We start from the raw sequence: 22,202 nt of genomic DNA on the forward strand, positions 1-22,202 counted from the left end.
TGGCAATCATAGGGATTTATTAAGATGAGACGGCAGCTAACGTTCATGGACCTGCTGGACTCTGTCCGCGCACCGCCTCTCGGACTCTCCGTGGTGGGTGCTCGAGCTGCCGTTTTCCACATGGAGACACACACACGGTGATGTAACCGTCCCAACTCTTCCACGGCAAGTAAGCCAAGGGCCGGAATCCAGGCAGCCGAGCTCAAAGCAGTGTCCTCCCGGGGGCCCGCCCCTGCTGCGTGCACCTGGCCTGGAGTGTGCACCTCGCTGCGCCCTCGCCCCGTGTCCGTGCAGCGCCCAGCCTGGTCCCCAGCGAAGGCTCCAGCACAGGCCAGGTCTGGCTCACTCTAGATGCCGGGCATGGAGCAGGGAACGCGTCTCAGACCCTCGCACCCGGGACCTCGCTACGACCACCAGAAGCTGACCGAGAAGCTCAAGTCCAGAGCCCGCACGTAGTGCCAGTACTGAACCGGGATAAACAGGATCTCTCCAGGAGACAGGACGCAGGACAGGAACGGGGCCTCGGCAAACTTGGGGAACTTCTCCAGGTCGGGATTCTCCACGTCAACCTGAGGAAAACCCGAGCCGTCACGTGCCTGGTCTCCAGGGACAGGGACACAATCTGCAGCATCACAGGGGTCCCCGAGCACCCACCTGGCTTGTGTTATGGAGAAGGTGCGTCTCGTGCGGATACAAGGCCTCTGACTCCTGCGGGGAATACAGCCGGATGTACTTCCTGCCGATCACCTGGGGAGACGGTGACTGGTCACTCTGCTGCTGCCCCCGAACCACCACAGGTCCCTGAACCCCCCGGCCTCCCGCACCTCTGCGTGCCTTTCCATGTGCTGTTCCCTGCACCCAGACTGCCCCATCCCTGCCACGCACGTTCCGGGCCAGGTGTCGGTTTAGCCTCCAAATATATTACGGATCAAGAACTAGAGAGGCTAGCCAAGTGGCCCAAGGTCACGGCTGATAGGTGACTGGGCCGGCGTTCATGTTTTTTGTAAAAAATAAGGAGGTTTTACAACAGATGCCCCTCCCCTTGCAATAAACACACCCGCTCCTCTGTCTGGGTCTCAGGACACACCATCCAGTGGCTGAGAAGCCGGGCCTCATCTGGGGAGAGGTGCCGGTGGGGGTAACCGGCCTGGTCCTGATGGACGGGCGGGTGGGGGCTGGGGAGAAGGCAGAGGGCACTCACTCCGTCCCCAGACGGCGCCCCAGCCCTGCTCTGCCTGAGTGGTGTGGCCACCATCCCCCGGGCTGCTGGTCCCGGAATCACATCTGGAAGCAGCCGCTGCTGGAGGGAGAGCCCCACAGGCGGCCTGGTACCATCTCTCTCTTTTCATTTTTGTCCTCTCTCTGGTGTTTAAACACAGATCGAAGGGCCACGCCGCGTAGGGCCGGGAGGCCGACACTCTGGAGCAACTCCCACCTGGACCAGGAAGTTCTGCTGCGGGTCCTGATGAAGGGGGGACACAGTTCCCTGGGGACCAAACCAGGCATTAATGGTGATCTCTTCCTCCTCCCCGTCGCCCAGGCAGCAGTAGTCGGGGATGCTGATGTCCCGCTTCAGCTCCGGGATCTGTGGGGGTTAGAGCACAGGTGGGAGGCCGAGCCCCAGCCAGGGACACACCAGCCCCGAAGTCAACGGACCATCTCACGGGAGGGCCAAACACACACAGCCTTGTTAGGTAACAGCACGACTGTGTCTGTGTCTTACTGTGCGGGAACTGAAAAACCAATTAAAAAAATAAATACACAGAGGCACCTGGGTGGCTCAGTCCGTTGAGGATCCGAATTTTGAGTTCGGCTCAGGTCGTGATCTCCTGAGATCAAGCCCCATGTTGGGCTCTGTGCTCAGCATGGCGTCTGCTTGTCCCTCTCCCTATGCAAGCTCGCTCGCGCGCTCTCTCTCTCTCTCTCAAATAAATACATAAAAATTTTTTAAAAAGGAAGAGTAAATAAATATATAATTATTAGGAAAGAGTTATATATAATTTTATGTCCAGATCTGTTTCCCTGTCGTGTGCATTTTATCGTTTCCTGTTTGAAAACCTGGTAGCATGGCTCTACACTTAAAAATACAGCCGGTCGCAATGTTCTGCAGAATGCCACATTTTTGAAAATCAAATTGAAGAAAAACCAGAAAGAAAACAGGGTTGGGTATTTATCAAATCTTTGGAAAGGAAGATTCCCCAAAATGGACTAAGGAGAAAGCGGTCACCATGTGTGCATTTTTTTTTTTTAAGATTTTTATTTTATTTTATTTTTTATTTTTATTTATTCGTCAGAGATAGACACAGCCAGGGAGAGAGGGAACACAAGCAGGGGGAGTGGGAGAGGAAGAAGCAGGCTCACAGCAGAGGAGCCTGATGTGGGGCTCGACCCCAGAACGCCGGGATCACGCCCTGAGCCGAAGGCAGACGCTTAACCGCTGTGCCACCCAGGCGCCCCACCATGTGTGCATTTTAAATGCGTTCATGAATACGAAGGCCAATAAAGGGAGAAACTTTTGCACTGTGGGATACGAGGGTTAGTGTGGATGGCACATACAAAATAACAAGGAAAAATAATAAGGATCCCGGTACATAAGCTACACAAATAATCAAAGGGCAAAAACCAGATACTACACAGAAATGACTTTAATACAAGGGAGGCGCTGTGGGCTGCCGCCGTCCCTGACCTGCTGACCAGGGTGCTTTCAGACAGCAAGCACGGTGTCCCCCCTGGAGTTTTCTTCTAGCCCTGTGTCCTTCCCGCTCCCTGTCTGGGCCTTTGGAGAGCCCAGCTGGGGCTGCACACAGCAGAGGGGGCCCCAGCACCCCGGTTCAGGGCTGGTGAGGGGTCCAGACACCCTGGGGAGGGGGCCGTGGGCCAGCTCTGCTGGTATAACCCCGGCCGGGCCTTCTGAAGCCTGGCCAGGGGCCTGTTCACTCACCATCAGACGCCAGTTCTCTCCCATGGAGGGCAGGCCCCCATGGCCCCCTGCAGCCCCAAACCTGTAAGACTGCCTACTGAAGGGGCAGGTGGCTTGAAGGCCAGGGAAATTCCACAGAAACCGAAGTCTGGTCCCTAATGGGTGGCAATGGGGGACCCCTCTGCTACTTTCCTCCGGTACTTTAAGAGGGACATCTCCCTGCTCTGAAGGGGCAGCTGCAGGCAGACTTTTGCCATTCTTTCAGTCGTAGCTGCTCCAAGGTCAGGGTGCTGGCCAAGAAGCCATCATTGATCGATCCTAGGAATGGCTGGAATGTTCTCCCTGCAGGGACCTCAGCTGTTCTGTCTCAAACAGCCTGTGCAGAAATGCAGAAATGCTGCTGTGTCCACTGCTCTGTGCTAGCGTACAAGTTCCCAATCTGGGGTCCCCTGTCCTGTCGGCCGGGAGGGCCGGGTGGGGGTGGTGGCGGCAGGAGATCCCAAGGCCTCTGGGAACCTCCTGCTTCTCCATCACATGGGCTCCATCACTCACAGCTGCTTCCCGCTGGGGCGACACCGACCGTGGAATGCTCAGAAGCTATTGGTCCCTGATGACACCATCAGGATTTCTGGACTGTGACTGGTTGATCAAATGGAGTAATGTGAGCCACTGGACAAGGATTCAGAGACCCCCCCCCCCACCAAAGGGAAGGAATGCTCCTAGGATGTGACCGGTATTTAAAGGGAGGCCTAGCGTGGTGGCCACGATCTCCCACAACGTGGGGTCCTTTGGAGAAAAGTCAGTACGAGGTTTTTGGGCAAGAGGTTTTGGGTGGGAGCCCTTGAGCTTCGTGGAGGTGGAGAAAGCCCCGGAGAGTAGTACAGGGGCCTACCAGGTGGCACTCTGGGCAGCAGATGGGAAAACACACCTCTGGGGACCCAAGAGAAAGACCCAGGTGGCCATCCAAAAGCTAAAATGTCTTCAAGGTCTTGGTTCGTCTTAAAAACCATCGGGCACTTTGCCTTCTGCTTCTAAAACTGCTTCTTCTTGTTCTAGTAAAATGGAAAATGGCTGCTCTAGGACAGGGAGGCGGGTTTTCCTGTGGCTTCACAGGGCCCCCCGGAGGTGTGACTGAGGTCAGGGGGCAGGCTGGTGACTTGGGATGGCACAGGAGGGGCCTGCTGGCTGAGACTCCCCCTTCCCTTCAGAGAGGACAGGAGGAGGGATCTACAAGTCCTTCTTCGGGAGGCCTGGGAAAGAGACGGCAGCCCACCCCGGCCCCACCTGCTCCGGTCCCTTGAATTTCACGTGCAAAGGCTCCTGGAGGCTGGCACAGCCCCAACTGGACCTGGGTCCCCATTGGGACAGGCAGTGAGAGTAGCCCCAGCCGAGGGGCAGACCTGGCAGAGTCATGCCCCAGCTCACCCTTGACTGTGGTTTGGGCCCTGACTGACCCAGATCTGCCCCCTGCGGGGCATAACCCCCGTCCTCGCCCAGGCCCAGTGCTGCCCTGCCTGGGCATTCCTGCGGAGCCCCACCTGGCCTGGCTGAGACACCAGCGAGGTCCCTCCTGGATTCCTCAGCTCCAGAACGGGCGCTCGGGTCTCAAGTCTAGAGATTTCCTTGACTGCTCCTTTTCCCTCGGCCACACCCAACCACCTGTGTCCAAATGCCAGCAGTTGGCGCCAACCTGGAACCTGTCTGCTTCCCCGGGCATCAGCTCTCCCTGGACTATGGCAGCAGCCTCCTGGGGGTCTCCCCGCTCCCCCACCTGCCACCTTCCATTCCCCTCCGGGACGGGGCCTCGGCCATCTGAGAAACACTGCAACCCTGCCACGCTCCCCCGAGCGTGAGGAAGACCCTCCTTCCTCTTCCAGCCACACCTGCTACTTCCCTCCCCGCCAGGCACTTGGCTCCGGCCCCGCTCCAGGAGCAAGTCCGCTCCTGCTGGCCCCCTGGCTGGCATGCCCCCCTCTTGTCTCCTTTTAGATAAAATAAGAAAGTTCAGGACTGGCAGAAAATACGGCGCTTATAGTCGACCACTAGCTTATCCCCAGAACGTATACAGAGAACTCCTAACACTCAAAAGACAAATGACCCAATAAAAAAATGGGCAAGACATCCACCCGGTGGCTGGAGGCTGCTGGTCTCTGAGTCGCACTGAGGTCTCAGCTCCTGGAGACCCCTTCTGGCCCGTGGCTCTCAAGAGCCCTCCTTCCTGCCCAGCCACCTCCACAAGGCTGCCTCCAGTCTTCTCTTGGGGGTGCTCGTCCCCAGCTGATGTCCTTGGATTTCAGGTCCACTGGGGCGGGTGGGGGGAGGGCGACTCTTCCTTACCCTGTCGCCCCAGGGCCGGGCTCAGAGCAGGGTGCAGAGGGGCCCAGAGGAAGCCTAGGGCCTGGGGGCAGTGTTCTGGCCCCTCCCTGCTCCCAGGACAGAGTGAAGTGAGTGGGGGACAGAGCAGGGGGGTGCACAGGCCAAACTGTTTGATGATCTCCCCGGGATAAGCCATCAGATCGTTCCAGCCTAACCAGACAGCTCTGAAAACGAGGAAGGCAATCGCGTTCCACGTCACTTTGTTCCCCTGTTGTGTCTACACTTAAAAATAAAGTCTAGTTTTTCTCCTGATGATGAGTATTCGTACTCACTCTAGATGCTTTGCAAACTGTAGGAGAAACCACACACGGTCTGACCACCACACGCGTGGTTCATCTTCTGGGGCGCTGACTTCCTCCTGTCCTCACCGGAGCGCAGCTCCCTCTGTCCACAGCGCGTCTCACTTCCCTGCAGCCGGGAGCCCCCGGGGTCCCACGACTGCATTGTGCATGAGTCCCCCCTCACCGTGCGCTCGGGGCCCCAGGTGACAGGTGTGTGGGACAGGCGCTGCCAGGGTGGGGCTGGGAGCCAGCCTGCATTGCTGTCAGCTCCCGGGGCGCTGGTGGGGCCCCCCTGTGATGCTCCCTTCTTGGGGCTGACTGGTGAAGGAGAAAGAGCTGGCATGGGACTTCCGTCCCCTGGGCACTCTCCCGCACAACCGCCCGGTTCTTCTGGGACTACCTCCTCTAACCAGGACCTTCCTGCTCAGAAACCCCCCAGGGCTCCCTGCGGCCTTGCACATAAATCCGAGTTCTTGGTCTGGCCTTCAAGGCTCGCCCAGCTGGGGCCTAGGCTCCCTCTCGGCCTTCTTGCTTTGCTCTGCTGAATGCGCCCTCCCAGGCAGGTGGACGCACCCCCATGTGGGGCCCACTCCAGAGTGCGCCCTCAGCCCTGGTAGGGGAGGCGCCTCTCCCTGCAGTGTCCTCCCGCCTCCGGCCTGGCTGGGCCCTGCTCTTCCTCTTAGCCCCAGCCTGAGGCCCCCTCCGCTTTGAGCCTTCAACCAGTCTGTCCTGAGGGTCTTCAGTCTGGCTGACCAGGGCTGGAGACCCACAGGAACTGAACCCAGCCCCTGCCAGGAGTGCTCAGGCCCAGCCGTGGGGACACGGTCTCATGAGGTGACAACCGATGGGATAAGGACGGTGCCAGGAATCCCCTGGAAAACCCACAGTCAAGGAAGGCAGCGACCGGCTTTTTCCCGGTCCGGTCAGAGCCGGACGCCCTTACTCCTGGCTCTCCAGGCCCCACTTCTCGGGTCCGGCTACCCCTGCTCAGGCTTTGGGCTCCACCCGCCGGGGCCACCTCCTTCCGATGCCATAGCCGCCTCCCTCCGACGCCATGGCTGCCTCACCGCCCCACCCCAGGCTTGGGGCCCTGGGGTCGGCACGCGCAGTCTCCCGCTCACCACCTGGCAGCCTCGTCTACTCTCCTGCCGCCCGCTGGTGAGGGGACACGGGCGCCCCCCTGTGTGTGGCCCACAGGGCTGCTAGAGCCCTTCAGAGCTCAGAGCCCAGGAAGGGAGGTGGCACGGGTGGGGGCGTCAAGCACAAAGGAGCGTGGGCAGACTTACCTGGTCAAAGAGCTGGTGCTGCGCGAGGTACCCGATGTCCCTCGACGACTCCGCAGAAGACAAACACAGAAATAGCCCGGTTAGTCGTAAGCACCGCCCTCCGGGACCTACCGCTCCACTGGCTCTCGGCACCGGGCGCACCCCAGCCACAGGCCACCAGCTGGCAAGGGCCGTCACTGCGTCCTGTCCCGTTCTGCCCCCTCTGTGCCCTGGGGGCGAACGCGAGGCCCCCCTCTCACCGGCAGGGCTGGGCCTTGGGGAGACTCGGGATCTGAGGCCGCCTGTGTAGGGACTGCCCCAGACTCGGTTTCCCCGCAAGAAAATGAAGAGGCCATACATACATGAGGATTTCTTTAATACATAAAAACGGAATCGTATTATATGTATTACTTTGAAATCTTGGTGTCCTTGGATGACGAGCTCACGAATATCTCCTCAGGGGAGTACGTACAGATCTGCCTCATTTTTTTTGACGGTACATGTTTCATAGGCAGGACACATCATTGATTCAACCATCCCCCGCTGGTGGACAGTCAGGTTATTTAGCCAGTGTTTCCACAAACACCCTAAATGCTCTGGGCCTTATATTTATGTTCCCTCAAAAATAGAACATCTGAGTCAAGGAGTGTGTGCATTTTGAATTCTAATAGCTTCTGCCAGCTTCTTTTCCCAAAATGAACCACATACTGTCTTCCCAGCACAACCGTGAGCACCCGTTTCCGACATCCTGGCCCGCACTCCCCGGACATGATCATCTTGTGAACACTTCTGCCATCAGACGGATGAAAAGCTCAGTGCCTTACAAACGGCGCTCCATGAGGCTCCAGCCCTTCTTGGGAGTTGGTACGGGCTCTGGAAGGGTCGCTGGGGGTGCAGCACGCGGGAGGTCAGGCCCCACCCGCCCCCAACCACAGCCAGAGCCCAGACGGCCTGGGTCTCACGGGCTCTGAGGCTCACGCCGTGTTGAAGGAGATGGCAGCTTCTCTCTAGAATCCCTCGAGGCTTTCTGTGCTTTCAGCCCTCTCCCTCACTTCCTTCCCTTCCTGACAACTCTAAAGGTCACAACAAGCCAGGCCCAGGGCTCCGCGGCGGGCAGGGCCGGATCTGTGTGATCTCTGCTGTCACGGAGATCTACTCCAAAGATGCTATCTCAGGTTAGCCCGGTGCTGACCATGCTGCGCCTAGAGCTTTCCGCGGTTTACTCTTCCGTGTTTTCAACTGTCAGCCGGCATGGTCATCCCCCGGGGCCCTTGGACTGCACCAGACCCACAATGAAACCGGATCAGAACTTTCCAGGAGCTGGGCCTGGGGCTGCCTCGGGTGTGGGTTGCTAGGAAGTGTGTGAACAATCACACACCACGGATTCGAGATTCCCCGACCTCGGGAAGGACTCTGTTCTCCGGGCCAGGAAGGGCGGCCGGGACCGTGGATGCTGGGTGGACAGACCCTCCCCTTAAGGGTCCGTGCACCGCGTGCAGGCTTCCCTTCGGAGCCCAGAGGAATGCTTCGGGAACTCCAGGGCACACAGGCTACATTCTCTGCCACCTGGGCCTCAGGAAGGGGAAGCCACCCCCGGCCCTTACTGTGAACAATCAGACATGATAGCACGGCACAGCGGCTTTTGGACACCGTCTGGCAGTTCCTCAAAACGGTCACAGAGTCACCATCTGACCCAGTGACTCCATATCTAGTATATACCTGAGAGGAACGAAAACAGATGTCCACACAGAAACTGGACAGGAATGTTCACAGTGGCGCATTTCACACCAGCCAGTGTAGATCACCTGAACGGCCATCAGCGGACGATAAACAAAATGCGGTGTGTCCACACCCCGGGATATCACCCAGCCACAGCAGGCAGCCCCGAGAGTGCGGTGTGGACAGTGGTCGGACGCAGAAGGCCACATACTGTCCAATTCTGTTTCTATGCAAAGTCCAGAATTGGGAAATCCACAGAAACAGAAAGGAGATTAGCGGTTGTCTGCGGACCGGGGCAGGGGGCACTCGAAGAGTCATGACTGCTCATGACTACAGCATTTCTTGGGGGAGTGATGAGAATGTTCTGGAATTAGATAGTGGGGGTGGTTGCAAAATCTTATAAAGATGCTAAAAAAAACACCACCTTATTGTAGGAAAAAAAAAAAAAAAGGACCTGAAATGAGTCAGCGTTCCTCCTGCCCTGCAGCTGGCCTTCCTCACTCTGGCCCCCCTACTGACACCTCCAAACGCTCATCCTGCAATGCCCGGATGTCCTGTGTGCGCCCCACCGTAAGCGCTGTGGGACAGCAGGCACGACGACATACCTCATTCCTGACGTATTTGCTGATGAACTCATTGACCGTCATGAGCGTCTGCGACCATTCCTCGTCCGTGTACCTGGAACCGACCTCCACTGGGACAGTTCGGCAGCCAGCAATTTCTTGGATGTACTCCAAACTATGAGACAGATATGCATGGTCACCATTGTCACTTTGGCTAAGACCTGCTGGGCACCTTGGCCACACTGGCCTCCTCTCGTCTCCACACAGCCCCACGGGGAGAGACTGCTGTCAGCCCCCTTCACTGGCGGAGCGCACTCGGGCACAGACACGTGGGGTGACGTGCCCACTGGCGCCACGTGGTTTGCAGAGAGACCCGGTGAGGCTGGTTTGCCAAGGTATCTGCAGGGCGGTTCCATCGCCCCGCTGGCCGAGAGCCTCCCGGCTCTCTCTCTGCTCACCTTGTCTTGGAGCGAAGAGCAGACAGCATGGTGGGAGTGCTGGTTTCTGAACTCGGGCGGCCTGGCCCTGCCCGTGATGGGCTGGGGACCTCTGCCCATTTGTAAGCCAGGGTGATGACAGTACCTGTCCCATGGGATGGGAACCAGGCAGGACAGAGAGAGAGAAAACACGGCAAGTGCCGATCGTGGTGGCTGATCTGCAGTAAAACACGTAACGAACGTTTGCGGGACGCGGGCCCCTGCGGCCGGAACCCTTCACACGGCCTTGGCGGGAACCACTCCCTCCACGACCCACCGGAGACAGGGGACCTGATCTGCCATCCTCAGAGACCCCTGCTCCTTTCTGCAGCTGCGGCCTGCTGGCCACCGCCCAGCGGCCTGACCTGCGGTCACCACCACGCATCCGAGCAGAGGTGAGGAGGGAGCAAGCTCAGGGGAGCCCCGCCTGGAGGGGAGGGGACACGTCTCGGGTTCTTACTTCTGCTCTTAAGCCTCAGGGCCCCTGGGAAGGTCCATGGAATGCCTCAGATCATGCAAAACGGCATTAACAGACTTCACGCCACACCGCACAGCCAAGCGAGCACTCACTAGAACCCGCTTGGAGCTGGGAGCGGTGGAAGGTATGGAGCTTTCCACCTCTGCCTTGAACTTGGAGCACTGCACCTGTAATCCCTGGCTAAAGCCTAGCGATCCACGCAGGGACGGTCGGGACGTGTGTGCAAGGCTGCATTTCCTTGGGACCAAGGGAGGTGGAACTGGGGAGTCCCCGGGTCGGGGGACGCTGGAATGGGTAGAACCACCCACCTCCACTTGGTCATGCACGGCCACTCGTCCGCCACGCCTTCCAGGATCACAGGCCTCCCGGGAGCCAGAAACTGCTTCCTGAAATGCTGGAGCGACGGACAGCGAAGCCGGGGGACCGGTCTCTCCGACGCCACATCTGGAACTGGAACAGGGTCGTTCCTTGCTTTCTGGTGGGGACAAGCGCAGAGAAGTTCACACTTGAGGCCCGGGCTGGGCACCGGCGTCCCCAGCAGGCTAGACAGTCCTTGGTAACAGCAGCCGACGTGCACTACCACTGTCCCCGCTGCTCCTCCTATTCACGCTGGCGACATCCAGACTTTTCTCTTTACCAGTTCATGTCAAGTGTCTGTTCGATTGTGAAAGGAACGTACGGCTTTCACAGAAACTCCCCAGGAGAGGGGAAGTCGCCACCCCAAACGCCCTCTGCAGTCAAAGGACCCTTTCCTGGGACCACGTGTTCCTGGCCCAGCTTCTGACGCCCCGGCAGGAACGTGCGGGACGAGCCACCCTGGAAAGCAGGTCGCACGACACCGCTCTGGCCCCACGAGGTCGTGGGAGCGGCTACACCAGAACTGCCTGAACCACCTCCCAGCCGAGTGACCTGAGCAAGTCACTCTCTCGGGCCTCAGTTTCCTCGTCTGCTACGTTACTGGGAGAGGAGCCCTCCCAGGTAGAGTGCCCAGGATCACTGATTCGGGGGTTCTGCTCCCTCTGCCCCCGCAGGCTGGGCGCGAGGCCTCTTCCTAGCCTGTACTTGGCCTGTATACCCTCTGCTTTTGTTGTCACACCCCAAAGAGGCCTCCCCGACCGCCCTGTGTGAGCGGAGCTGTCCCCCCCACCTTTCTCACCACGCGAGAGAAGACGTTCTTTTACGGCCTCCTAGAACCCAGGCTCTTCTGGATCGCGCCCGTAGCTCCTGGCACATGTGGGCCACCGCTGGTGCTCCAGAGAGCCGCCGAGCAAACCCCCTTATAGGAATGGGAGTGTGGGCGGACACCGAGAGGCCTAGACGCTCGGCCAACTCAGGCAGGCCGACTCCAGAGAGTGAGCTCTCCCCTCAGCTACACACACTGCCCAGCGCCACCCACGCCACGAGCACCACCTCGGGACGGGGCCGCCTCCACGTTCCCTTGGGACAGACTTGGCGTGGGAAAGGAAAGTGCAACCCCTGGGTCCAAGGGCACAGGCACTCTGCCCTGCCCCCTGGAAGGTTAACCAATGCGCCATGCCCATGGCCCTCTGGGGGTCCTCGGCAGCACCGGGTGTTACAGAAAACCTACTTTGAGCATTTCATGGCCAAAAATGGCTGCCTCCCTGTTCTCGCTTTAAAAAAAATTTTTTTTAAACCACAGGTGAGGTGGAACACTTTCCCACATGCCTGCGTCACAGACCTATTTCCTCCTGGCGAACCGACATGCCCAGCAGTATTGCAACTGAGGGCTGCGCGCCAGCGCTGGGGCCTGAAGCCCCGTCTGCCACCGCCCTCAGCTCTGCTCGGTGTTCTCTGCGCCCCCAAATACCGGGAACCACCCACGCCAGGACCTCAAGGGTGGGCCCGATCGGCCACGGGACCAGAAGGCGGCTGGAGGCAGTAGCTCGCCCCGACTCAGCTGCACAGACAGCGAGGCAGCCAGGAAAGCGGGAGATGCTTCAGCCAGCTGACCAAGAACAGGCTGGAAGGGGTGGGCCACGGCTGCCCGCAGCTCTGGCCCACGCAAGCCCTTCAAGCGGCTGCTCTTGGGGGCCACCAAGCTTCCACCCTCGCTCTCTCCTGAAAGGGCACTGCTTTTGCAGAAAGTAGGGGGATAAACTGAGAAAACAGACCAAGCCGTTCCATTTCTAAATCCGCAGAGATGCTATTTTCCACCAAAAGTCAGCATACCATGAGGGCTCACCCCAGGGGACAGCTGACTCCTCCCTTCTAGAAAAAACGGGGCTGTGGGGGCGTGTGAGGTGTGGCGGACCACAATCCCACCCAGATACCTTCGTGCTGGGCTGCTCCTGGGCCAGGCCTGGGCCAGGCCTCTTTCCTGAGGGAAGGTGCGCTTGGAGGACGGCTGCGACTTTAATGAGGATGTCCCCATGGATGGCCGCCCCCATCAGCAGGCCCATGTCACAGACCTTCAGGGCCGCAGCCACCGCGGGGGCGTCCCCAGGCTCCTCGCACAGACATACGGCCTTCAGGAGGCAGCCGAAGGCATAGACGCGGCGCCAGTCCTTGTGGACGTCCCGCCACGGGCCCGTGTTGAGTCTCTCCCAGGAGTAGTCCAGGATGGCCTCGCTGGCCTGTAGACACTCACTCCGGCGGCCCCCGCAGAACAGCTCGGCGGCCTCCTGCAGCAGCCACACCACGCTGGGCTCCACCTTCTCCCCGAGCTCCAGCACCAGCTCCTCCTTCGTGGGGGGCAGGAGCGCCCGGAGGGCCTCCTGGAGGGCACCGGCTCCTGCCAGGGGCTCTTGGTTGTCTTCAGCCATGGGGCCCTCTGCCAGCCTAGTCAGAGAAAGGTGGAGGGGGAAGACAGAACAGTTAGAGCAAAAAACCATGTTGGACACCTAAATATGCACACTTGTAGGTTTTCATAAAATCAAACTTGGGGGGGTGGGGGGAAGCTAGATCTGTGATGACATCCAGTGGCCAAAACATCAACCACTGAGTTTAAAAATATATATTTGGAAAGGCAACCTACTGAATGGCGGGGGGGGAATATTTGCAAATGACATATCCAATAAAGAGTAAAGAGTTGGTATCCAAAATATATAAAGGACTGACACAACTCAACACTCAAAAAACAAATAATCCAATTGAAAAATGGACAGAAGACATGAACAGATATTTCTCCAAAGAAGACATCCAGGCGGCCAACAGACACGTGAAAAGATGCTCAATGTCACTCATCATGAGGGAAATGCAAATGAAAACTGCAACGAGATTTCACCTCGCACCTGTCAGAATGGCTAAACTCAACAGCACAAGAAACAACAGGTGTTGGCAAGGATGTGGAGAAAGGGGAACCCTCTTCCGTTCCCACGTTGGTGGGAATGCAAACTGGTGCAGCCACCCTAGAAAAGAGTATGGAGGGTCCTCAAAAAATTAAAAATAGAACTACCCTTCAACTCAGCCATCGCACTACCGAGTACCCCCAAAATACAAAAACACTAATTCAAAGGGATACATGCACTCCTCTGTTTATTGCAGCATTATTTATAATAGGCGAACTACGGAAGCAGCTCATGTGTGCACTGACTGACGAATGGATAAAGATGTGATGTGTGGGGAGCCTGGGTGGCACAACGGTTAAGCGTCTGCCTTCGGCTCAGGGCGTGATCCCGGCGTTATGGGATCGAGCCCCACATCAGGCTCCTCTGCTGTGGGCCTGCTTCTTCCTCTCCCACTCCCCCTGTGTTCCCTCTCTGCTGGCTGTCTCTATCTCTGTCAAATAAATAAATAAATAAAAATAAAAATAATAATAAAAAAAAGAAGAAGATGTGATGTGTGTGTGCGTGCATGCGCATGTGTGAGATGGAATATCATTCAGCCATAAAAAATGAAATCTTGCCATTTACAATGATGTGGATGGAACTAGAGAGTATTATGCTAAGTGAAATAAGTCAATCAGAGAAAGACAAATACCATATGATCTCCCTCATATGTGATATTTAAGAAATAAAGCAAATGAGCAAACGAAGAGAGAGATAGAGAGAGAAACCAAGAAACAGACTCTTAACTATGGAGAACAAACTGATGGTTACCAGAGGGGAGTGGAGGGAGGGATGGGCGAGATAGGTGATGGGGATTAAGCCGTGCACTTATTATGATGAAAAAAAATGATTAAAAAACTAAAAAGTGATAAAAGAAAAGTAAAAACTATATAAAGTTATTTTCCAGAGAGAGAGACCACGCAGACTTCCTCCCTTTCAGATTTCCATAGCTTCCCACACATGTCCTTTGTGACAGCATCTCATGGGTCATGATTGTACTGTGGCCTTCTCTGCCGGGCATGAACCTGGCACAGTACAGGCTTGCCGTGGGCACTGGATAAATGTTTGCTCAGAGAGGAACATGCACTGTCCTTGTCTGGAATGCCTCCGACGCCCGCCTCTCTGGCAAACTATCCAACCTTTAAGGTCCAGCCTCCAGGACCCCCTATGGGAAGCCTGCCAGGACTCTCTGACAGCATTTTGTGTTGGAATAGCTCTCGGCTTTCTTGAGCCACTCTTGTCTCAAATGTACCACGAATACCGGCCTACATGTCTGTCTCTCCAACGCTAGCTGGTGAGCTTCTCCAGGGCAAGAACAGGTCCCAGTTCTCTACAGTTCCCTAGAGTCTGGCTCACAGTAGGCACTCAGTTGAGGGTACGGAAGGAATGAGATCTTAACTTCACAGGAAGAGACCTGGAAATACATGAAACCTACAGAGAGAGGACAAACATCACAGCTGGTGCTTTTGGTGGCATTATCCACGATGGCAGGCCAACCTAAGGCAGGAGTACCACTATGTGAATAGGTTCTCACGGGTTCAGTGCTCACAACCGATTACCTGCCTGTGCTACTATGCGCTAGGTACGCTAGCCGTGGGTATATCCCCTACCTGTCTCGTTGGATGCCCAGAAATAGGGACCATCGTGCTTTCGGTAGAGACTGCTGTATGCCAGGGCTCAGCAGACTCTTTCTGTAGAGGGCCAGGCAGTCCACATTTGAGGCCTGGCAGGCGGTACAGTCACGCTCTGCCAATGCGCACGTACGGTATGAACACAAACAGGCATGGCCGTGTTCCAATAAAACTTTATTTACAAAAACACACCCTTGCTTCAAGCTCACCAAAATCCAGTTCATTTTCTTCCTGGGCACACAGACTACATTTCCAGATCTTCCTTGCACTTAGATGTGACCATGCCACCAAGTGGTAGCTAACGGGAATGTCAGCGATGGTGCCACTTCCAGGGCTGGCCTGCACACACCTCCTGGAGGATTCCCCACACTTTCCCTACCCCCTGGCTAGGAGTGAAGGACCCTGAGGCCCTGGGGGATGACAGCCACAAGAGCCCCCCAACCAGGCATATATACCCATGCTGGAATGCCTCGTGAGCCAAAATTAACCTGTATTGTGATCAGCGGGCACTCCGTTGTCTCCCACTGGCTGTTTCTGGACCAGACTGTTCTTGCTAGGGCCCCACAGTGCTCGTTCTCCATTCCGAGATTACAGAGCCACTTCTCTTCTTGTTCTTTTCCAATTGCAGCTTTCCAGCTTTCCATTCGTTTTGTGGCCCCACTAGCCCTCCAAGAAACGTCTTCTTCCTTACATCAGCCAGGCTTGGCTTCTTTAGTTGACAGACAGAGAACCCTACTGGGCCCACAGAAGTCACAGTCACCCAACATCCCCTGGAGGATGGTGAAGGCAAGAATGAAGGCTTGCCTGTGACGAAGCTGTCTCAGGTTCCCCCAATGAGGGGGGAGAAAGGCAGAGTTCCCCAGTGGTCCCTGCCTCCTGTTACTAACACCCTTACCCAACTCCCTCCTCCTGAGCAAGGGCAGGACCTATAACTGAGTGAGTAAACAGAATAATGGCTTTTGCAAATGCCATTAGAAATAAGGACCTTGAGATGGGAAGATCATCCTGGATTATGTGGGTGGGCCCAACTGAATACAGGAGTCCTTGAAAGAATCTTTCCTGGGTAAGTCAGAGTCAGAGGGACAGGTGATTGTAGAAGGGTCAGAGACATGCAGTGTTGCTGGCTTTGAAGATGGGGGAGGGTCACAAACCAAGGGGTGTGGAAGCCTCTAGAAGCTGGACAAGGCAAGGAAATGGATTCTCCCCTGCAGCTTCCAAAAAGGAAGGCTGCCTGGTCGAGACCTTGATTTTAGCCGTCGGTCCCATGTTGTTGAACTAACCGAGAGAACTGTAAGCCACCAAGTCTGTAGTAATTTGTCACAGCAGCAATAGAAAACCATTATGACTTGCTTCTAATCAACAGATGTGCAAGTTTGATATGTGTGGCTATTGTTTTTTCTCTTGGTCTAAGACGGCAAAGGTGATGGGATGCCCCTTGATCGGGATACATGAGACTGTAACTTCCGCGGCTAGCGGACTCTCCCTACTGCCTTCCTGGCTTGTGTGCATCGATGAAGCAAGTGGCCACGTTGGAGAGGTCCACATGGCAAACAGTTGCTGGTGGCTTCGAGCCAACAGCAAGCTCGGAACTGAGGCCCTCAGTCCAACAGCCTCCAGGAACTGAATTGTTCCAACGACCACAGGGATTTAGATACTTGTCCAGTTGAGCCTTCAGATTAGATCTTCGTCCTGACTGACACCATAATTGGAGCCTTGCGAGATCCTGACACAAAGGACCCAACTAAGCCACACCCAGACTCTCGACCCAAAGAAGCTAATACATACGTGTTGTTTTAAGCAACTAAGTTTATGGTGATGTGTTATACAGCAGTAGATAACTAATAAACAACCCTATCCAGATTTCCCTGACACCCTGGGACTCAACTGTACAACTCACACAACAGAACGGGAAGAAAAAGCATGCTTCCTTTAGCACCAACGTGTATGAAGAAGCCAGCAGGGAAGTGAAGACATACAAATGCTAGAGGTATGGTCCCTAAAGGTAGGCTGGACAGCCCCACCCCTACCTCTGGGCTCCATGTTAGCTCATTTCTCCCCAGCTCATGAGTAATGGGAGGTAGAATACTGACAGTATTACATAATTGCCTCACCAAATCTCACAATGACCTTGGGACGCCAAGAACATACAACGTATTTAGTGTAGGCCAGGTATGTTGCAGGCACTTTTTCATTCTTACAGAAACTCTAAGGAAGTATCATCATTCCCATTTCACAGAAAGCTAAAGCAGAGAAGTTAAATGACTTGCCCAAAGCACTCGGGTGGGAAGAGGTGACGCAGAGATTTAAAACTCAGGCCATCTGGCCCTCACTTCCATGGTCTTACAGGTGAAGGAACGGAGGCACACCATCTCCAGCCAGCCCATGATGAAGCTGGGAGTCCAGGTTGCTTAACTCAAGAAAAATCTGTCAAGGAGTAGTTATTATTCCCATTTAACAGATGAGAAAATCCCATCACTTCATGGAAGGCAAGGACCCCTCTTTCTCGTGTGTCATTAGGTTTGAAGTACCTCTTCCTGGGCGTGTCCTCTAGTTACAGCCATAATGTACAGTGTTCTCAGTCCTGCCGTCTATTCCATGGTTCCCCCACCTTTCCTCTCCCTCTCCTTTTATTGGCACCTCCCAGCTCTGTCAAGTGGATACAGAACGATGTGATCATTCTCCCCACAATCCCACCCTCTTTTGCTGATGAAGAAACTAAAGTCCAGGGAAAAATGAAGTGACTTTCCTATGTGCCGTGTCAATGCTCCATGTTTTATGTACACTGCCTAACATATTCCTCCTAATCCCATGATGTGTGGGTTTACAAATATGAACAAAGATTTGGGAGATTAAGCAACTTGTCCAAAACTACACAGTACGCGGTAGTGTCTATGCAGAACACTATTTGGTTTCGGGGGTGAGGACCGATTCTGTTTTAGGACCTTTGTTTCCTAGCTTGGTCCTTGGCGCACAAGAGGTATCCTTCCCAGCTGGCCCAGTGAATGATGGGACTGAGAGCCTGGAGTGGCCTAGCCCTCGCCTGCCAGGATGATTTCTATCTCCAGCCTCCTAGATGATTTGTAAATGTCTTGTGTTGGCCTCATGAACAGCCTTCTTGGGAGCGCTTCACAGTCCAACCTTCCACCGTGGCCATATCCACGACCCACCCACAAAAATGCATGTGAGCCCATCAGCTGGACTCCCTGGGTGGCTTCATGGCTCATCCCCCTCAGAGTGATTCATGTGTCTTATGAAGCAACCTCGAGAAGTCTTGAGTATCCAAAAGACCTCAGAGACCTCACATCCTGGCTTCTCACAAAGGTCTATAAAAAAGCCTCCCAGAAGACCACTTACTTGCCTTACTATAAAAATGGCTTCCACCGGGGCCTTATGAACCAGCTTCGTAAACTGGTCTCTTAGTGGCCTTAAAAAATGGCTTCCCAGAGGATTTTAAAAGGGCTATAAACTGGTTCCCTGGGATGCAGATTACGGACTTCGTGAACGGACCTCTCAGGGTGACCTTACCAAACAGCCCTTCATAGAGCTCACGAAGGCCTTACAAAGCGAACCTTTACAGGTAGCCTCGTGTGCTGCTTCGCAAACTGGCTTCCCAAGGTGGTCTCGTGTTCGGTCCCCATAAACCGGCCTCCTCAGGCAGCCTCTGGGTTGCTTTGCCAACTGGCCTTGGAGAGGGCCTCCTGTAAATGGCCATGTCAAAGAGCCTTCTGGGAGAGGGCCCGCACAAAACAGTCTCCCCTTGGCCACATAACAGGGCTTAGTAGTTCATTTCTCATCCAGAGTTCCTCGGTGAATGGCCTTATGTAAAGGTCTTCGGATACTTACGTTACACTTTATGACAAAGTCTTCCAGAGGTGGACGTTCCAGGATAGCTCTGAGTTAGTTTCCAAAATGATTTTTCAGACTGACTCTGTTTTTGCCTCTCGAATGGCCTCTCAAAGGGCCTCATGACTGATCTGAAAACACTGGGGCGCCCGGGTGGCTCAGTCAGTGGAGCGTGGGACTCTTGATCTCGGGGCTGTGAGCCTGAGCCCCACGTTAGGTGTAGAGATTACTTAAAAAATCTTTTAAAAAAACAAACCACTAGCCTCCCCGAAGACCTTATGTTGGCAGCATGAAGCAACTATGCTCGGGGAGGTGGCAAGCTGGTCATTATCTGAGTAATCTTACAGTAATCTTCATCTTACCGCTTCTCAGAACCTTTGCCTTTTAAATAGTTGCCATATCAACCAGCCTTTGGGGGAGGAGCCACACCCTGCTACGTGAAACGGTCTTCCAAAGAAGACTGCTGAACAGTTTCAAAAACGGGCTTCTTTACACACTGGGCCCTCGTCTGGGGGGCCAGGTGAAACCCGGCTTCATCTTGGTTTTACAAACCAATCTATCTTCCGTGGTGTCTTCAGGACACCGGCAATCAGGATACGTTCTGCCAACCCACCCTCCTGCTAGCTCCTATTAGCATGTGAAGTGCCCTCACAGGAGAAAGGGCCTTCGCTGGCTGGGTCAAACACCTTCTTGCTGACTGTATGAAACTATCTTCCAGAGCAGGCGGCCTCACGTGGGCTGTAAGCAGCGGCCTGCACACAACCACCCATTCCATTTGCTCCCTCTGCTGAAGGCCAGGTATAGGCTACACGAAACCCCTTTCTAAATGGCCTCAAGCCCTAGCTTTACAAGTCAGCCTTCTAGCATCCCCCACGTACTGGTCTGACAAAAAAGTCTTCTTGATAATTCTATTAAACACTTTTACAGAGGAAGGCATCAAGCCAGAGTATCCTTGTGGCCTGGCTTTATTGACTGGCTTCCCAGAGTTGCTCACTGAATTGCCTTTTATAAAAGGTTATACTAAACAGCTTTCCAGAGGAGTAAAAAATAAACTGTGTGAAAGTCTTCCAGAGTGGTGCTGTAGACTGGTCTTCATACTGGCCTCCCAAAGTTCCACATAAAAGGGAAGGGCGTAAGGAGAGATTGTATAAACAGCCTTCGGGTGGTCAGGTATAGGAGGGTTAACTCTAGAATATTTCTGACAAACCAGGATGCTATAGATACGCCCCCTCTTTTTTTTTTTTTGGCTTGGTATACATTTTTCTTTTATAAAATTTTTTATTCTCGTCATTTTCTCCAATGCTGTCTTTCATTGCTTGGAATATTCATTTCTGCAAGTAGGAATTTCATTTTACACAAGCTGAGTACCGGGAGTGCTCTTCTCAGCTTTCTTTCATATTTATGTAAGTTTCAATATTCCAGTATTTATTAACTATCTAAATATTTAATACTTAGAACTGGACAAATCAGAAATCAGGGTTATTCCAGACCAACTGAGACCTATGGTCACCCTAATTATGAAAAAGTCTGAGGGGTCCTGTATCATCACATTAGTCAGTCTCTGAGAACTCCACAGGTTATCAGCCTCAAGACTTGTTAGTCATAGGATTTTTTTGAAGAAAGTGAGTGTGCAGGTCAAGTGCTTGTGTGTCCTGACTTTGTAAACTGACCTTTCAGAGTGCCACATGTACTGGCGTCACGACATGTGACAGCTTTCAGGGGAAGGGAAGGTACAGATTGCATAAAAGAGCTTCTCAGCAGACTGGATCTTGGTTTCTTTTATAAAAGGCCTTTTGGTTGATGCACGAAATGATATTAATGGCATGGGGGTCACGTAAGGGTTGTAGGAGCTAACCCCTCCGAGTGGCTGTTGTCCGGGCTTTGTAAATCAACCTAAGGCAAACTTCATACAAGGCTTCTCGTCGGTTGTATTAAACACAAAGGCGCCGAGTATAGGCTATATAAGACGGCCCGCGTGGACTCTGGTCCTGACTTCCTAAATTCACCATCCAGATAGAGCACCTTCTATAAGTAAGCTGGTCTTTCATTAGTGAACAGCACAAGTGGGTTCTGTTGGTTACAAAAGAAAAGCCTGCTAGGAAGACATCATAGTCATCCTAGAATTCTCTTAAATTATCTTTAAAAACCTAAAGCAGCTCCCAGAGTAGTCTTTAAATTGGGAGAAATCCCTTCTTGGAGAATCTCACTGGGATTCGCAGAGGGTCTCAGGTCGGCCTTATGAAAGGGCTCCCAACACCCAAGAGCCCCACAAAGGTCTCAGGCTGACCCGAAACAACCGTCCCGAAGGTGGCATGCTGGTCCTGAGAAACTTCCCACGGGTGCCTTCCGTAATAGATGCCTCTATCCGGCCTTCTGGGAACAGGCTGTGCAGTTTTGAAATCTCTCCAATTTTACTGTGGCACTATTTCACAAAAGTTGTGCAAAAACAAGAGCTTCCTAGGGAGCTATGAAAAACTTCAGAGAGGTTTGGAAATATTTGGAAAGCTTTATTCACTGGCGCAAGAATACGTCTGGCATTCGAAGGGCCACGCTGTTTCGGGTTCGGGCCGTAGGTGTGGTCCCAACACCTGACTACTCCCTGACCCTGCTGAGCACGGTGACTTACCTCTGCTGGATCTACCGCGAGGTGCTTAATGCGACACCTATGCTCAGCGTTAACTCCTATCGAACCAGACATCCCTGTCCTTCAGGCCCACACCAACACTCTACCCAAGGCCTCGCACCCCTTCCCCTCCCTGGACTTCACTGCTCGCGGCCCCACATTCGGTTTGTAGCCGGCTCCCCTTCAGGCCGGTGACAAAAGTAGGTTCGGTCCGAGATCAACAGCAGAAAACTAGCTGACGGTACCTTCGCGAAGTAAAAACTCGCGCAAGCGCACTAGGGTTGCACCAACGTGGGGGGAGGGGGCAAGAACTGCGCAGGCCCACACCAGCTGGGCTGGCCCTCACGCATGCGCAAAGACGAAATTACAGGCGTAAAGGGAGCATCACGCAGCGCCCGAAAGCCGAAGAGCCGCTAAATAGCGTTTCCAGGGCGCATGCGCCGTCTGTTTCCCTTCCCCACTCACACTCCCGTGTCGCTACTTCCCGCTTCGTCTTTAAAGACAGCGCCTGCGCAGTCCTCCCCTCCGCGTCTATAGAGCCAGAGCCGCCCGCCCTCTGGAGCTGCCCAAGCTCACCTATCTCGTGTCTGGGCTGTGTCGAGTCGCCCGGAGCCTGGCGGCGACTTGTTCCGTTTGGTCGGGCCACTCCGGCCCTCTCCTCCTGAGTAGTCAGGCTTGCCGAGGTATCGATCACTCGGTGCTCGTCTGATCAGCACGGAGTGCCTAGCCGAGCGCCGAGT

At 54.6% G+C, this 22,202-nt stretch overlaps 1 protein-coding gene across 1 annotated transcript; it reads right to left on the reverse strand.

The window, feature by feature from the left end:
• On the reverse strand, window positions 1-22,168 carry KDM8 (lysine demethylase 8). The gene is made up of 8 exons (XM_011237206.3): window positions 22,039-22,168; window positions 12,370-12,877; window positions 10,387-10,553; window positions 9,167-9,299; window positions 6,864-6,911; window positions 1,436-1,585; window positions 655-747; window positions 1-569 (listed from the first exon to the last, which is right to left on the reverse strand). Exons 2-8 carry the CDS (start codon window positions 12,859-12,861, stop codon window positions 405-407), a joined length of 1,248 nt encoding a protein of 415 aa, XP_011235508.1. The 5' UTR covers window positions 12,862-12,877; window positions 22,039-22,168; the 3' UTR covers window positions 1-404.
• Between the last annotated feature and the right edge of the window lie 34 nt (window positions 22,169-22,202).

This window comes from Ailuropoda melanoleuca, chromosome 10 (genome assembly GCF_002007445.2).
Source record: "Ailuropoda melanoleuca isolate Jingjing chromosome 10, ASM200744v2, whole genome shotgun sequence".
NCBI classification, from domain to species: domain Eukaryota; kingdom Metazoa; phylum Chordata; class Mammalia; order Carnivora; family Ursidae; genus Ailuropoda; species Ailuropoda melanoleuca.

What these genes read in the sequence shown, in the direction of transcription:
- KDM8 (XM_011237206.3), bottom strand. Translation starts at nt 12,861, where the DNA reads ATGGCTGAAGACAACCAAGAGCCCCTGGCAGGAGCCGGTGCCCTCCAG. An exon ending in GCAAATACGTCAGGAATGAG is followed by an intron (nt 6,912 to 9,166) that starts GTATGTCGTCGT and finishes TCTTCTGCGGAG; the next exon opens with TCGTCGAGGGACATCGGGTA. An exon ending in TTCTCCATAACACAAGCCAG is followed by an intron (nt 570 to 654) that starts GTGGGTGCTCGG and finishes GGTTTTCCTCAG; the next exon opens with GTTGACGTGGAGAATCCCGA.